Genomic DNA, 15,427 nt, shown 5'->3' on the forward strand with positions numbered 1-15,427 from the left:
TTAGTTTAGAATTACAATTTAAAATAAATTTTGTATTTTGATCAAGACAAAGCCAGTTTAACTTAGTTTGTCATAACTCATAAAATAACAATGCGATTGGTAAGATTCTTAGCATTTAGATAGGCATTGATCAATAAAATCAATTTCAATTTACACTCAAACAAATTTGCCGATATGGGCGTGGAACTTTGCTAAAACAAACTTGAGCTGCGCAGGAATCTCTAAAATCTACATGCTAAATCCCAACACACATTCAGACGGCCGTTGCTAGATTAGTTGGTGATCTGATAAAGATTATATATACTTTATAGGGTCGGAAACGCTTCCTTCTGTCTGCTACATACTGTCCGACGAATCTAATACCCAGTATCCCAAAAAAAAAAACCGAACCAAATTCAACTATTACAAATAAGTGACTCGCCTCGAAAAGCGCTCAAGATGCGAGAGCATTTAAGCGCCATGAGGACGTGCTTTCTTTTATTCAAAATTTACATTTCGTATTTTATATATATTCTTTCTGGCGCTCGGGTTTTGGGCCCAAGCACCTGTTTTGCTTAAATTTAGTTTTCTCGTCACCGAAAGATCATCATAAGTTTTTGTGGGGGTGTATGTGGCTGTGTCAAAGGTTACAAACATTTTTGGGGGAATATTCTCGCTTGTTTGGTGGCCAATACAATAGGCTAATAAATATTTATACATTAATTTGTTTTTTCCGATTTTTTTTTTTGTGTTTTTCCGTACTGCCTTAGAATGTGAGTTTTAAATTGTGATTTAAAAGTAGAAGTTAAAGGTTCCTCCTTTAAATTATGTGTACAAAAAAAAGGGTATTAAATTAAAATTAGACTTGATCCTTTAACATAATATTATCCAAGAAATGAATGTGTGGAGGCAGTCAAAGCTGCTGAACGCCCGATCCTCCAGCTGGATACCAGCCACTCTATGTGTCCGACTTCCACAGCTTGATGGTCTTGTCGTTCTCGAGCGCCGCGGAGGCGATGATGTTTTCCGTGGGATGGCAGGCAGTGCACAGCACGGTGTCGGTGTGTCCCTGCAGCTTCTGCACCACCTCCTTGCTCTGCAGATTCCAGATGTAGACCATGTTGTCCTCGCTGCCGCTCACGATCCACTGAAAGGCGAGAATACACGTATTAAGTTTGGTGAAAATAAACTTCAACAGATCGATAACATCTTATTAACGGTAAAAAGGCAAATATTTGAACTAATTAACATGTTATTTCATCTCACCTTTCCTCCCGTCACCGAGAAGTTGGCGAATATGCAGTATTTCTCGTTCTTGTGGCCCGTATACGTCTTCAGGCATTTGCCCTTTGAGTAGTCCCACAACTTGAGCGTGTTGTCCAGCGTGGCGGCCAGGATGTACTTGCCGTTGGGCGAGAACTTGACAAAGCTGACGGGCGGATTGTCGTCGTCGATCAAGGTCTTCAGGCACTGCCCACTGGCCGTGTCCCAGATGCGGCACAAGCCATCGTAGCTGCTGCTCACAATCAGCGAGCCATCCCGATTGAAATGCACTGCCGAAACGGGATCCGAGTGGGCGGGCAGGGTCTTCAGGCACTTGCCAGTGCGCACATCCCAAATGCGAACGCTCTCGTCGAAGCTGCCGGAGACAATCAGATTGGACTGCGGATTGAAGTTGCAGCAGAACACATAGTTGCTGTGCCCCTTCAGGGTCTTCAGGCTCTTCCCGGTGCTCAGTTCCCAAACCTTGAGGGTCTTGTCATCGCTGCCGCTGACCAGGAGACGGGAGTCCGAGCTCCAGGCCACATCGCTGATGCCCAACTTGTGGCCCGAAATGGTCTTCTCGAACTTGCCATCGTAGGCTCCCCAGATTTTGATGAGTTTATCAGCGGCTAAGGAATGAAAGTGGGGATTTAGCAAGCAGTGGTATGCAGACTATAGCTAACTAAAAAATTAAGTCTAATACTACTATGAAATAAATAGACATTATGGTATACATTGCGGTTTTTTATATCAAGGCCCAGACGGTCGGTAAATTTCGTTATAAAAGCAATCTGCGTATCTTGGAAATGTAACTTGTGTATATTATGTAGAAGTTGCAACTGATTCTTTATAAACACTACATTTTCTTTGAACTGAGGTACCATCAACAAATAACTCATAATACCAGATGGATTTCGTCAGATGGCCTAATAATGCACTTCAAGGAAAGGGGTTTAAAAATAAATACTAATTTATGATGAAGTACCTAAAAGATTATTTTTACTTGGTTTTTAGATGGGAAACACTTGCAAATAGTCTCATGATTTAAAATATGAAAAGTTCCGTAGATTAAGTACTTATGAAATATAGATGAGGTAGACAATCCCTTAATTGCAGTTTAAGAACAACCCCTTTTTGCAGGCCATAACTACGGTAATTACTGCAAGACTGCATTTACAATGGGCAAATGTCCACCCCATTTGGAGGTGGGTATGCTCCTGAACTGCAATTTAAAGGACATCCCCTATTCGGGAGCTACAGTAGCTCCCTCCTACTATTATTTCCCTGGCCTCGACTAGTCCCATGTGCCTGGGTTCCCAGGGATGTGATCTACTCGGTTTACGGATATACTCACAGGAGCTGGCCAGCCACTCGCCGTTCGGACTGAACTTTACCGCCGACACCGCCTTGGTGTGCCCGGCCAGGGTGAACTTGAGCGTGTAGTTGGGCTTCACGGAGAGCGAGCTCTTGTTGGAGGCGCTGCTGTTCGAGGAGGTGGTGGCCCCCGGCTGGCCCACCGAGTTCGGTTGCAGCGAGTTCGGGCCACTGGGCGCCGTGGGCAGCGATTGCTGCGGCGGATGCACTACGCCGGGATGGCCGCCGTGCACGGCTCCGATGGGCACCATGTCGTCCTCCTCCGGATTGGGGTTCTGCCGATCCTGTCCTGTCCTCCTTGTTTACCTTGCCCCTTTTTTCGGCACGCCGCACACGTGCTTCTTCTTCTTGTTGTTCCGGCTACGGGGAACGCCGCCGAACTTGCGGGCGAATCCTCGGGAGACTTCGGGTTAACTGGCGCTCCTGCTGTGTCCGGTGGTGACCGGCTGCTCCCTGCTGGCTGGTGGCTTGTTTGTTTAGCGGGCGCTTGGTTTTTGGCTCGTTTGGGAGCCACACGTGAAAATAATAACAGTGATGGTCACTCTAATAAATAAAAAATTGCAGTGCGACAGTGGGACCGTTAAGCGAAAGGGCCGGGATCTTATCGCGATGGCAGCACACCGCCATTTAGTTTTGGGGCTGTTTTGGGGATTTTCGGCGGATTTAGGGGCTTTGAGGCTGGTGGGAAAACAAGTCCTAGCCACAGACTGAGTTTCCCGCTAAAAATGCTTGGGAAAACTTATAAAAACTAGACAATTGCAAAATCGCATGCCGCTCGCATGGCGTTGCCTGATCGTTGAGGAAATTCACGTACAGTTATATTTAAATGTATTGATTTATTTGTAGAATTTTATATATAATAAGTGGATGGAAAATGCTTGGATTTCTTTGGTATGGGGATTTTTGAAGTAATGTTAATAATGGTTTATAGAATAACTAGTATTTGTTCATTGTATGGTATAATTTTTTTTGATTTTTGAAAATTAAGTACTGCAATTATTTTGTCTTAGGCTTATTTTAAGACACTCAATAAAGTTTAGTTTGCTTTTGCTTTTTTGCAATTTGCTTACACCTGGCTGTATAGCAATGGTAGTCTTTAAAAATACAAATTACTTGATTATTTTGGATCCCAAAGAGGTTCTTAACAGATTGAAAAACCTGCAGCATATGGTATTTCCGCTCACACAGCACACGGCCACACTGCACAGCCAAAAAGGGGGGGAGGGCAAAATAACCCTGAAAAATCAAAACATTCCCTTAAATTCGCCAGGAGCAGCGCAGCCGAGCACTCAGGGCACCACAGGACCAGGACTACGACCACGACCAGGATGAACGGACTGCCGCCCAGCAAGCACTACAACCTGACGCACTACCAGCAGCGCTACAACTGGGACTGCGGCCTATCCTGCATCATCATGATCCTGTCCGCGCAGCAGAGGGAACAGCTCCTGGGAAACTTCGAGGCAGTCTGCGGCGAGGAGGGCTTTGGATCCAGTACCTGGACCATCGACCTGTGCTACCTACTACTGCGCTACCAGGTGTGATATGGCTCCCACGATTGATTTCTCCATGTACATATATCTTCCATCATTACCATGGACAGGTGCGCCACGAGTACTTCACCCAAACGCTGGGCATCGATCCCAACTACGCCCAGCACACCTACTACTCCAAGATCATAGACAAGGACGAACGACGAGTGACGCGCAAGTTCAAGGACGCCCGTGCCCATGGACTGCGCGTGGAGCAGCGCACGGTGGACATGGAGGTCATCCTGCGCCATTTGGCCCGCCACGGACCCGTCATCCTGCTGACCAACGCCTCGCTGCTCACCTGCGAGGTGTGCAAGCGCAATGTCCTGGAGAAGTTCGGGTAAGTAATGCCCCCCCAACCAAAGGGCTCATCCTAATCCCCAACCCACCCCGCGAAAATTTCCCATGAAAAGTTGTTTTTATATACCATGTATCGTTCGAAATACACGCCTACGTGGATCCAAAAGGTATGCCGGACACTATGTGGTGCTCTGTGGCTACGACATGGCTGCTCAAAAGCTTTTTTATCACAATCCCGAGGTCCATGACGGCCGTAAGTATTCCAGAAACCTAAACTAGTTGGCAGTGGACTTGAATTACCCAAATCCTTGAACTAATTTGAGCCGTGCCACCCTAGTGTCCTCCAATTACGCTGCAAACTCATTGATTTTAATTTTTGGCTGCGTTCCATAGACATTTGTCGGTGCCTCATCGAGTCCATGGACACTGCCCGTCGCGCCTACGGCACCGACGAGGACATCATCTTCATCTACGAGAAGAAAGCCACCAGGGAGTAAACGGATGACCACGCCTGAATAAGGAATAGGAAAAGGAACAGCAGTACCTGCAGTTGCCCAGGTTGCCAGCGGCTGAAAAAAAGGAGCATTGGAATCTGCGCTTGTGATATTAGGACTTTAGGGAGCGAATGTCGAGGAGCATGTCGGGGGACTTGGAGGGAATGGCTTAGAGAAAGAGCTGCTTGGTTAACTTTGGCACAACAGTGTACTTTATTTAGGTATTGTTAGCAGTTGGTCCCCATAAAAAACAACAACAATTACACACGCGTTTACGTAAACTAGCCAGGCAGCTGTCCACATTATAGAGTTATAAACCGTCAGCGGAAAGCTATCTAAGGCTATATCTTGGACTCAGACAGCGGCGTAGCCAGGGACTAGGAGGTTTTCAGAACAAATATTGTGTAGCATGTTTTTTTTACACAATGTTTTGCAAGGATTTCAAGTAAAAAGTGAGAGGGGGCTAACCCCTAAACCCCCTGGCTACGCCCCTGGTCTTAGAGTATCCTTTGGTGGGATAATAGCCCTTGGAAAGTCGAAACTTAAATATATAGGGGTGCCACAGAAATCACTTCCACGCCAAGTCGTATAAAATTTATATTGATACACCTGCCAAACTTACGCCAAATGGGCGCCCTGCGATTTCAGTGGCACTACCGATAAAAAAAAGTTCTAAATGTAAAGTGAATGTAGTTTTTGGGAATAAAATTCCCCTGTCCTTAGCTTACTTTCCGTCTGCCGACCCCAAATAATTTCTATATTTGTTTTAAGAATACATTCCAATAAAAAGATTATTGTTCCAATTCCGAGACAGCGTGTCGTCTCCTTAATGCGTCTTCGCATTATCATCCTGTTCATCGCCACAGATCGCTTTGTAGAGGAGCTGCATCTTGATGTGCGGCGCCTCAACAGGCAAGATCACCTTGCCGTTCTCATCTGTGTATTTGCAGTAAGGTTGCTCCGAGAAGACCTCGAATCCATTGGAGCGGAAAATCTTCTGGGAGAAGATGCCAGTGGCATCGGCTTTCATCAGACGGAAGCCGTTCTTTCTGGCCACTGCCACAGATCGCTTCACCAGCTCATTGGCAATGCCCTGGCCACGATAGCTAGAGTCCACCGATAGTATGCGCACATCAAACATGGACTCCACATCGAAGTGCTCGAAGAGATTGTGTTTGAGATTGTGCCTGTGTAGCATCTCGAAGATCTTCCGGAAATGTGCATCGCCAGATGAGTCGAGTTTTTCCAGCGCTTTGGCCGTGTCGTCCGGTTTCAAGATGCCATTTAGGACCACGCCTGCTATTTTGCAGGTTCCAGCATCCTTTACGTCTACAGCCATCACGCTCATCCGATGGTGTATGGCCTCCGCGCAGTGATCTTCCAGTTCAGCGCAACTGCTACCATTTTGGCACAGGCCAGCGGCCTTGTTCAGTGGCTCATCGGCGAAGAAGTTGTGACGAAGGTGCTCGATCACCTGGTCACTGTGCTCCGGTCCTATCATTTTGTACTCCATAGTATCGCTGTCGGCGGGGCTAGTAAACCTGATGGTGTGAACCAAGTTCTGTGCAGGAAATATGTAAGTTTTTACAAAAATTTAACTGATATAAATATAAATCAAATGTTAGGTGGTTTGTTTTAAGCCCTATAATGTAAAATATTCCGATTTGTACAGAATCAAGTTTGTTTTTCATAAATACATTTTCGTAGCACACCTGTAGATAAATAATGAGCCAAACTGATTGCTAAAAACAAATTATATTGATATAAACAGAGACTTATATTTTTGCTAGCACTTCAACTAGATAAAATGCTATCTAAATGTATAGAAAACTTTCCTCCTTTTATAAGATTAATTCCTTGGCAGATGCAAATGTGTATATGGTACTTGAACATATATATATGTGAAGGAAACTTTTTTTCTATAACTCAATTAGTGGCAACACCCTGGCTACCCTTTCAACTTTCAACCTTTTGTCTCTCACTCGCTCCAATTGCACTTTCCCTATCCTTTGCAATGCTCTAATGACACACCCCCATCGAAAGCCGCCCCCAATGACACTCCACCCACTAAACACCCCATCGTCCTGTCCATTTAATCTTGGAGAGCGTGACAGAGGACTTATCACCTGTGGTTAACCGATTTCGAGTTGTATTTCTTGGAAATTAGTAGTTAGTTCCACTTACTCTGTACTCTTGTGGCGGATTTGTTCGGATTGAATGAACTGGACGGTATCGAAGGTATCGAGACTTGTTGTTTGTTTTCCTCGGATGAAAAAGCTATGAAAAAATGTGTAACCTACTTGCGGGCGCTTTCAGATGCGAAATGCGACTGGAGCAGCTGGAGCAGCCGACAGAAGCGAACCACCAGCAACAGCATCCCATTTATACACTTCTAGAAAATATCTCTAAGTATATTTGTTACAACATTTATTTTAATTTTTTATAGAAAAAATTAGGAAAACTCAAGTTGAACATAAAGCATAGTTTACATTTTGTATTCACTTTGCACTTATAAGAAAAATATCTAAGTACTTATATATTTATAAAAAGTATTTTTCCTTTTTTCATAAAAAAAGTTCTTGATTTCAGAACTCAAAACATACATTAAGCAAGGGGTTATATTTGCTATTTAAGGATATGAAAACATAATTAAAAAGCAATCCTCAAGAACACATATTTAAGAAATTAGAAAATAGATTTTGATCTGCTTTTAAGGGTAAATTTACGCCCTCATTTTGCTCAGTGTACGCCCTCGTGTTTGCCTCATTGCCGAAGCATGAGAAAAATTCAGTTCCTTGGGATGGGGTAGAAATAGAAGGTAGGGAGCCGCTTTGCCGCCCAACAAATGTCCTGTTGTCCTTGTTGTTGGCGTACCCTTGGAGTGACAGCCATGCGTATACGCAACATGTGCGTATATACATATATCAACAGGAGCGATTGCCTGGTCGTGACTTATGCCTAAATACAAATACTGGCCCACTAAAATCGAGAGTTGTCCCCCCTTATCCACCCCAAAGTTCCCCGGAAAATTCATCCGAAATCGCCTTTTGTTGTTCGTATACGCGCCAACTGTTGATTCCGTCTTTGTGAGGTTATATACGCCGCACAATGTACGCCCGTATTCGCACTTATATACAGATTTTGACTTCCCCAACGACTAGGACGTGCCCCATTAAGTATAAAAGGGACGAGTTCTCTGGTAAACGTTTTATGCAAATGCTTGCTTGGAGCGGACTAAGAGGCAGGACAAATAAATTAGAGCTCTTATCAGATCGCTTTTGTCATAGAAAGTGAAGTTGAAATAGCAAAACCGAATTATGAGCTAATTGAAAAGTTAATAGACAAGCATTTTTATTGAGTCCTAACAAATAAATAATTATGAAATAGTTTAAATAAAAAAAGTTTTTTTAATATCACAAATGTGTAAGTTATACTAAAAAAACAGTGAAAAATAATGGTTTTACGTATATGGTCTGCATGACCTTGGCTCGTTTTGGAGTCTAGACAACGCCCCTCGGCCAACTGTTGCTTGACCAAAAATGTTACCACATTCTGACCTTTTCTCACCTCGTAACTCCCTGCTGTGCATATTCATAACGTTAATTAATACCCCTACTAGGTCGCCACTGTGCTGTGGTGGACACGAGTCCATTGTCACGTAATGGTCACAGAACATCAAAAAAAATTTAGTTTTCAAAATTTTTAAAATATAAAAATATATATATAATATATATATATATATATATATATATATATATATATTTTTTTTTTTCAAATGTACTTTTCTATTAAAAATGAAATTAATAATATAATGTTCTTATGATATATAAGTACATATCTTTATTGCACAATATTATTATATATTAAAGAAATTCGAATTCAAATATCAGGTTTTGAAATGATAAGAACCATAATTTCTCTCTCTGCACTATAGTGCTTAATAGACATATGTACATTCAAATCGGCGCACACGTCGGCACAAGACGCATATTCAAATTGCGTGACTCTGCTCCGGATGGACGTAGTCATAACCGTAACCGGAGACCTGGAGACATCCGAATAGCCGGAGTACAAAGGTATTTCAATGTCAGTGCCGCTGTGCGTTTATCTGCGTGTGGCAGCTTTTTATTTCATTGCCGTTTTTTGAGGACCCCCGAAAATTTGTGTGCGTTATTGAATGACAATCAGTTTCAATTGAAATCAATCTGCGCTAACGGTAATAAAATGGAACTGGCATCACTGCGGTATTAATCTATCAAGATGACAATCGGCCTATCGAGTGACTATCGAACGGGGAGAATCACTAACTGACCTTGAAATGGTGCATCCTTTTGGCGCTCCATTGAAATCTGTGAGGTATCAGGATCTCCGTAATCTTATGTCTCAAAAGCTTTACTGTCAAACATTGAATGTCCATTGGCTAAATGCGGCTATAAATTTTTACAACTTGTTAGAAAAATGTGTACCAATTTTTTTTTTTTGAAAGCCTACTAACTGACTGCTTTTCAACTCTATATCACAACTTCTTGACAGCATAATTTCATTAAAAGTTTGGTACTCATTGTTCTATATCATTCATGTATATAAATAATTAATTCGTTAACGTAATGTTTAAGCAAATTATTACCGCCGACAATTTTTAATTGCTTGTTGGCATAGCATTACTGAGTTCACTAGCAGTTTTGCTCAACATTAACGACCAAAAGATACCCATTATCTGAAGGTCCTATAAAAATAGTTTTCAAAAACTATAATTTTTTTTTGAAATATTTGTAATATTTTGTACGCTAAACAAAGAGGTGCTGAATTCTTAACATCATAAAACATATCATATACCAAATTGCATATACCGAACTCAAAGAACCACCGAGTTACAGGTGTTTCGGTTCGGACATGCCTTTTATCAACGCATACTGTGCCATAAACTGTGACAGCTGTTCCGGAACAGCTGAGGGGCCCGAATCTAATTCCGAGCCCCCATGGTGGCCCCTCCGATCCGATGCGATTCGATTCCATCCCCAAGATCGTCACTCTCTCGCCAGGTCGCTCGATGAGTCTTCATTCGCTGGCCCAGTTTGTTGTCGTGCTGTTCTGTTCGCTGTTCCCTCATTTTAGTAGTCTATTTTATTTTCGTAGTGTCGCATATATTTAGTAAATATTTTGTTGTTGTTATTTATAGTTTGGACTTGGTTGGCGTGGTGCGTGTTGTATTTTTTTTTTGTTTGTGTTTGAGTAGCATATTTTTGTTTGATTTTTGATGGCAGCCAAAGACCGCCTGCCCATATTTCCCTCACGAGGGTGAGTAGTTCGAATCCTGGCCGGGAGTAATCCTTGCTATATCTACATATATATGTACCTCGTTGTAGTGCCCAAACGCTGATGAAATCGCGTTTGGCAGGCGCCACCAAGGGACATGGTTTGCTTAAGAAGAAAGCAGATGCCCTGCAGATGCGCTTTCGTCTGATTCTGGGCAAAATAATTGAGGTAAGGTATTGGGTTTTTTAAATCAGAGGGAAGATTCTGCAATGTATTTTTATTTGATTTTCAGACCAAAACCCTGATGGGTCAGGTGATGAAGGAGGCAGCCTTCTCTTTGGCCGAGGTCAAGTTCACCACCGGTGATATCAACCAGATTGTCCTGCAGAATGTGACCAAGGCCCAGATCAAGATACGCACCAAAAAGGATAATGTGGCCGGGGTTACGTTGCCCGTCTTCGAACCCTATACCGATGGGGTGGACACCTATGAGCTGGCCGGATTGGCACGCGGTGGCCAGCAGTTGGCCAAGCTGAAGAAGAACTACCAGAGTGCAGTGCGCCTGCTGGTGGAATTGGCCTCGCTGCAGACCTCCTTTGTGACCCTCGACGATGTCATCAAGGTCACCAACCGAAGGGTCAATGCCATCGAGCACGGTGGGTGGAAACACAATATCACAATAGTATAGTGTCCCTTAAAAAGATATGTTTAAAACTAATCGCCCTGCTTTGATTCTTAGTTTCGAGTGGACTTTTTATAAATATATTTATTCAATGACTTTTCTCTTATCCAGTGATCATCCCCCGCATCAACCGAACCATAGAGTACATAATCAGCGAGCTGGACGAACTGGAGCGCGAGGAATTCTACCGACTAAAGAAAATTCAGGATAAAAAGCGCGAGGCACGCAAGGCATCCGATAAGAAACGTGAGGAACAGCGTCGTCTTGGCCAATTGGCCGAGACCAAGGAGGCGCAGAATATCCTCGATGAGGACGGTGACGAGGATCTGCTCTTCTAGACCGATATTATATCTAATGCATCATTATATCCAAATACCCACCACCTGTTGCTACACCTGTCCATCCAAACAACACCCAATCACTCAACTCTGCTACCTCACTTCCCATCAAAAGACCAACACCTCTCGTTTTTGTTGTCGTTCATTGTGATCCGGATGTTGTACCACTTGTCGTTCTTGGAAATACAATCCGTAATCGTAACCTTTGTGATCGCTATGTTTTGTGGTTTCAATTGCCAATTGGCTGTCGTGTATCTAAGTGTATTTGCACAGTGGAAAAGAGTCAGCTGATATCAAGTATACGCAAGCAATATCGGGAGAAATACGAATATCAAACGTAGATAATGTTTGAGCTACAGGAATTCTAGGTAAAATATATGTTTTTTATATATAATATTAGGAATAAGTCTTTCAGAACGGAATACGAAAAATGAACAGGAAAACAAACAAACAGTTAATATTAAGTATACGTAGAAAAAAAAAAAATAAAGAAGCTACGAACAGTATTACGTTTATATAAAATGAAAAAGCTCTCAAATGCGACACCTAAAATACATTGCGAAATATGGAAGCTGAATTCCTAAATCACTCAAGAATACGCAGCATTAAAATAAGATTTATGTTGAAAATTACGTACCCTATTTTAAGAATTGCCTTTGTCTTTTATTAAGGTTAGTAAGCTTGCAGCTAAAAAAGCTTTTAATATTTGGGATTAAATTATTTGGCATGTAAAGAAAAAAATTACTTTATATATCTACAAATTTCTTATGTGTTTCCTGAGAAATACTTTCCACATACACATATAAATTTTTTAAAATTATGGTTTATTTTTTGTTGTGCTTGTTTATTTTTGGTCCCTTGTGGGGAAAGATATTCTGTTGCATTTCTATACAACTTAAATAGGTTATCAATATTCTAGTCGACTTATCGATCACTGGCAATTAGTGGCCTAATTTGGAAGCCATAAAGACAATTTATAGTAGTTGTGCCAATTAAAATAGTGGTTGATATATGGTAAAACCTATAAACCCATTGAATTACAAAAGTTTATTAGTATTTTTAAAGATATTAATGGACCCCCATAAAAACGGAATGCTTAAGATTTACCTAGAATAGGGTATCTGCTACATACATTCCACACAAGCTTCACTTTAATATTCATTTGATTGCCCATCAAATTGTCAGATTAAGATGCTTATGGGCTAAAATTGCCAATTTAACTATGCCAATTTGTGGATTCACGAGCGGCACGTGCCGATCAAAGACCGCAAACTTAATAATCTCGTATACCTGATCCAAAATAAAGATGAAGAAAGTAGACAACCGACTTTGGTTTGTAGTATATGTATGCATATAAAATCATGTTTATTCATTTTCCATTTAGCCTTATACACGTAATAGTTTGCCATTGACCACTGGGTGTTCTGGTTTAAAGGTTCCCTCTCTTAAATTCGGCTTAAATTCTTAGTTTTGAAAATTGCGTGAAGCGATAAGGTAACCGAAAAGAAATAAAAAACTAACGCGATTTCACACACAAAAAATTCCATTTAAAATGCATAGTAAGCTTAAAGTTATAGGTGAATATTCAATATTCGCCCTGATCAGAGATCAGATGATGTGACATAATGATACGTTCAATTTCCGTTTGTTTCGTTTTGTTCCTCTTTACCGTTCCAAGTGCTTTGTACTCTCTTTGCGCGTGTATACATAATATATATGTATATTCAATATACGATCTATGCTCCGACATTTCTATCATTTTTTTCCATGCGACAGTGTAAATACCAAGTATGTAAATATGTTTTCTTTATGCTTTATGTAAATACCGTTACATGTATGTATATTGAGCTTATTCAAAAAAAAAAATAGATTAACAATTACATTCATCAATACACTCATTACACATTTTCTTTATATGTATATGCAAAAAAATTTGGATCCAACATTTTGTTGGTAAATATACAAAAATATTGGATATATATAATTATGTGTACTGATCGATATTTATTGTATGTATATCGAAACTTATCGCGGTATAATCGAAGCCGCTGCATACAAAAAACGTACAATTTGTTCAGCTTATTAGTTTAGTTTAGTACAGTTGCGCTTGCAAATGCTTAGCTAGGCTCCTTCTTTCTCTCTTATTCATTTTTATGATATCCTTAGGAAACAGAAAGAGAGAGAGCGAGATGGAGTGACATGTGGGAGGGATAGAGAGATCGAGACGCCTTAGGCTTTCGGCATTTGATGACTTTTTGCAATCGCTTTGGCTTTTGCCTTCGATTTTGTTATCGTTGCGATTGTTGCAATTGTTGCTATTGTGGTTTTTGCTGCTGCTGCGGTTGTTGTTGATGTAGTTATTGTTGTTGCTACCGCTGCCAGCGTCGACGTCGGCGGCAATTGTGACGTCATAAATATTTGTTGCGTCTTTTGCGAACCTGGCATCACACATTTGTCCTGCAAACGATAAGCGGGGAAAAAAGAAATCCAAAGTCCGAAAGGAGAGCCGCATTTTGATTGGGAGATAAGCCGGAAAATGATTTATTCAATATGTGCCTTCGATTGCGGACCCCATTAGTTTAATATTGATCGTGGCAAAGTTTTTCGTTGCAAAACAAAGCGCAGCTAGCAAAATTGAAGGCAGTGACAGAGAACGTGATCGATCGTGACTGGCAGTGTGACCAGCCCAAAAGCATAAAGTACAGTCTGTCATAAGCAAAAGGTATCTTACAACGTTTCTTGAGTTTTTTAAAATTTAATAAAGAAATTTAATGAATATAACAAAAATAAATAATTTAAATACATACATTTATTTAAAAAAACAGGATATGAATAACATTTTTAAAACTTAATTCCATCCATTAAACTTAAAAATGTTCAATAAAATAATAGTAGCAGTAAAATTAGTTATAGTTTATTTAGCTATAAAATAGGAAATAATAAATTAAGCATACAATATTTTGTCCGTCAGATCGTTTTCAAAATTAAGTATTTCACAAGTCTAAAAATCCAATTATAAATTGTAATAATCTTCGTGATTTGATCACACTGCCTAGCAACGAATATTTCAATCTAGCATTTTAAAATGAATAGAAGTAAAGAACATGCCGCTCAAGTTTTGCTGAAAAATTCATCATTCATAATAACCGTGTGCGAGTGTTTTTGAGTGTATTTGCGTGTCCAGAACAGAATGTGGCGCTATTAGAAATATATTGTCATCAAGTATATTAAGTAGAAATGTTAAGGTAAGTTTAATTTTTCACAAGATTTGCCGAATTTGGGCTTGGGGTTCAAGGCTATCGAGGAGGGAACGGTTCTGTCCTACATGAATGATTGTATATACATAATTGCACTGGAGCAAGAAAAGCAAGTCAAAATTAAGATTGGAAAAATAAGGTTAATTTTAGAAACAAAAAATATGGATGTGAAGCCTCTAACGATTTTTTACACGTTTTTTTTTATACACAGTTTGATGCTTTAGATTGTTAAACTTAAATTTATTCCTTATCTAAAAGTTAAAGAGCTTGGAAAATTTAGTTTTTGTCATTTTAAAAGCTAAATGTAAAAAAAAAATATAAAAACTTGATGTTGATTTAATTTTTTGGCTTGCTTATCTTATGAAATGAAGGGAAAAAAGTCATAATGATGCAGAAAGAATAAGATTTTGGGGAATTCTTGTAAGGGGGAGGTTTTTAGGGTAATATTTTTTTGAGAATTCCCGTTTCAATGGGTGTGTGCTCACTACTGTGGTTGTGGCTTTATGGCGTTGGCTACTTCTACGGCTATTTGGCTACGTCTATAAGGCTACATCTACGGCTAGTTTTTGGGCTATTGCTCTGACAACTCAAATACAACTGACTCGGGTGGCACGGATGACGCTGACGGTACTCTCAGTACCTTTTGACCCCGAAAGCAGATGCCCATGATCCACTTGGAGCCGCGAGTCCGTGATCCCGTGCCTCCAGCGATCCCCGATTCCTTGCTGTGAATGCGCGAGATGGCCGGATCCAGATTGGCATCCGTTTCCGCAGCATCCGCCTTCTCCACCCGATCCTTGCTCTTTTCCCGCTCCTTGTTTTGCAGCCGGGGAATCAGCCGATGGCGCTGCTGGGGCTCGTGGATCATCACAATGCTGGCGCTGCTCGGTTTTCTTCCGTTTAGCCTTTTATGCGGCGGTGATATTCTGCAGATTATGGGTTTATTCGCAGG

At 41.0% G+C, this 15,427-nt stretch overlaps 5 protein-coding genes across 10 annotated transcripts in view; 2 read left to right on the forward strand and 3 right to left on the reverse strand.

Annotated features, from left to right (window-relative positions):
* Positions 1 to 394: 394 nt before the first annotated feature.
* On the reverse strand, positions 395 to 3,172 carry wds (WD repeat-containing protein wds). Its single transcript, XM_017083297.4, has 3 exons — positions 2,597 to 3,172; positions 1,246 to 1,871; positions 395 to 1,126 (listed from the first exon to the last, which is right to left on the reverse strand). The coding sequence occupies exons 1-3, from the start codon at positions 2,865 to 2,867 to the stop codon at positions 938 to 940; spliced, it is 1,086 nt and encodes a 361-aa protein (XP_016938786.1). The 5' UTR covers positions 2,868 to 3,172; the 3' UTR covers positions 395 to 937.
* Positions 3,173 to 3,799: 627 nt separating this feature from the next.
* LOC108016837 (protein GUCD1) lies at positions 3,800 to 5,751 on the forward strand. Of its 3 annotated transcripts, none has more exons than XM_017083659.4 (4): positions 3,800 to 4,154; positions 4,220 to 4,488; positions 4,562 to 4,701; positions 4,842 to 5,751. In XM_017083659.4, the coding sequence occupies exons 1-4, from the start codon at positions 3,945 to 3,947 to the stop codon at positions 4,943 to 4,945; spliced, it is 723 nt and encodes a 240-aa protein (XP_016939148.1). In that variant the 5' UTR covers positions 3,800 to 3,944; the 3' UTR covers positions 4,946 to 5,751. The 3 variants fall into 3 exon arrangements, with proteins under 3 accessions (XP_016939148.1, XP_016939150.1, XP_016939149.1); XM_017083660.4 differs by having other exon boundaries at positions 3,802 to 4,154; positions 4,616 to 4,701; XM_017083661.4 differs by lacking the exon at positions 4,562 to 4,701.
* AANATL7 (Arylalkylamine N-acetyltransferase-like 7) lies at positions 5,560 to 9,405 on the reverse strand. Of its 2 annotated transcripts, none has more exons than XM_017083654.4 (2): positions 9,255 to 9,405; positions 5,560 to 6,503 (listed from the first exon to the last, which is right to left on the reverse strand). In XM_017083654.4, the coding sequence occupies exons 1-2, from the start codon at positions 9,357 to 9,359 to the stop codon at positions 5,769 to 5,771; spliced, it is 840 nt and encodes a 279-aa protein (XP_016939143.2). In that variant the 5' UTR covers positions 9,360 to 9,405; the 3' UTR covers positions 5,560 to 5,768. The 2 variants fall into 2 exon arrangements, with proteins under 2 accessions (XP_016939143.2, XP_016939145.1); XM_017083656.4 differs by lacking the exon at positions 9,255 to 9,405 and adding an exon at positions 7,127 to 7,329.
* A 611-nt stretch (positions 9,406 to 10,016) lies between these two features.
* Positions 10,017 to 11,435, forward strand: Vha36-3 (Vacuolar H[+] ATPase 36kD subunit 3). Its single transcript, XM_017083658.4, has 4 exons — positions 10,017 to 10,240; positions 10,309 to 10,426; positions 10,491 to 10,854; positions 10,992 to 11,435. The coding sequence occupies exons 1-4, from the start codon at positions 10,200 to 10,202 to the stop codon at positions 11,216 to 11,218; spliced, it is 750 nt and encodes a 249-aa protein (XP_016939147.1). The 5' UTR covers positions 10,017 to 10,199; the 3' UTR covers positions 11,219 to 11,435.
* Positions 11,436 to 12,546: 1,111 nt separating this feature from the next.
* Positions 12,547 to 15,427, reverse strand: part of Pdfr (Pigment-dispersing factor receptor) — a 34,018-nt gene continuing 31,137 nt past the window's right edge. For 2 of the 3 annotated variants that reach the window (XM_036820210.3, XM_070997364.1), the window contains exons 10-11: positions 15,116 to 15,401; positions 12,547 to 13,675 (exon numbers count right to left, since the gene is read on the reverse strand). In XM_036820210.3, coding sequence (XP_036676105.2) covers positions 13,448 to 13,675; positions 15,116 to 15,401 — 514 coding nt within the window. In that variant the 3' untranslated portion in view covers positions 12,547 to 13,447. Of the gene's footprint in view, positions 13,676 to 15,077; positions 15,402 to 15,427 lie in introns of all 3 variants that reach the window. The other variant, XM_017083653.4, reaches the window with a different exon arrangement.

The sequence above is a fragment of the Drosophila suzukii genome, chromosome X, assembly GCF_043229965.1.
Source record: "Drosophila suzukii chromosome X, CBGP_Dsuzu_IsoJpt1.0, whole genome shotgun sequence".
Lineage (NCBI taxonomy): Eukaryota > Metazoa > Arthropoda > Insecta > Diptera > Drosophilidae > Drosophila > Drosophila suzukii.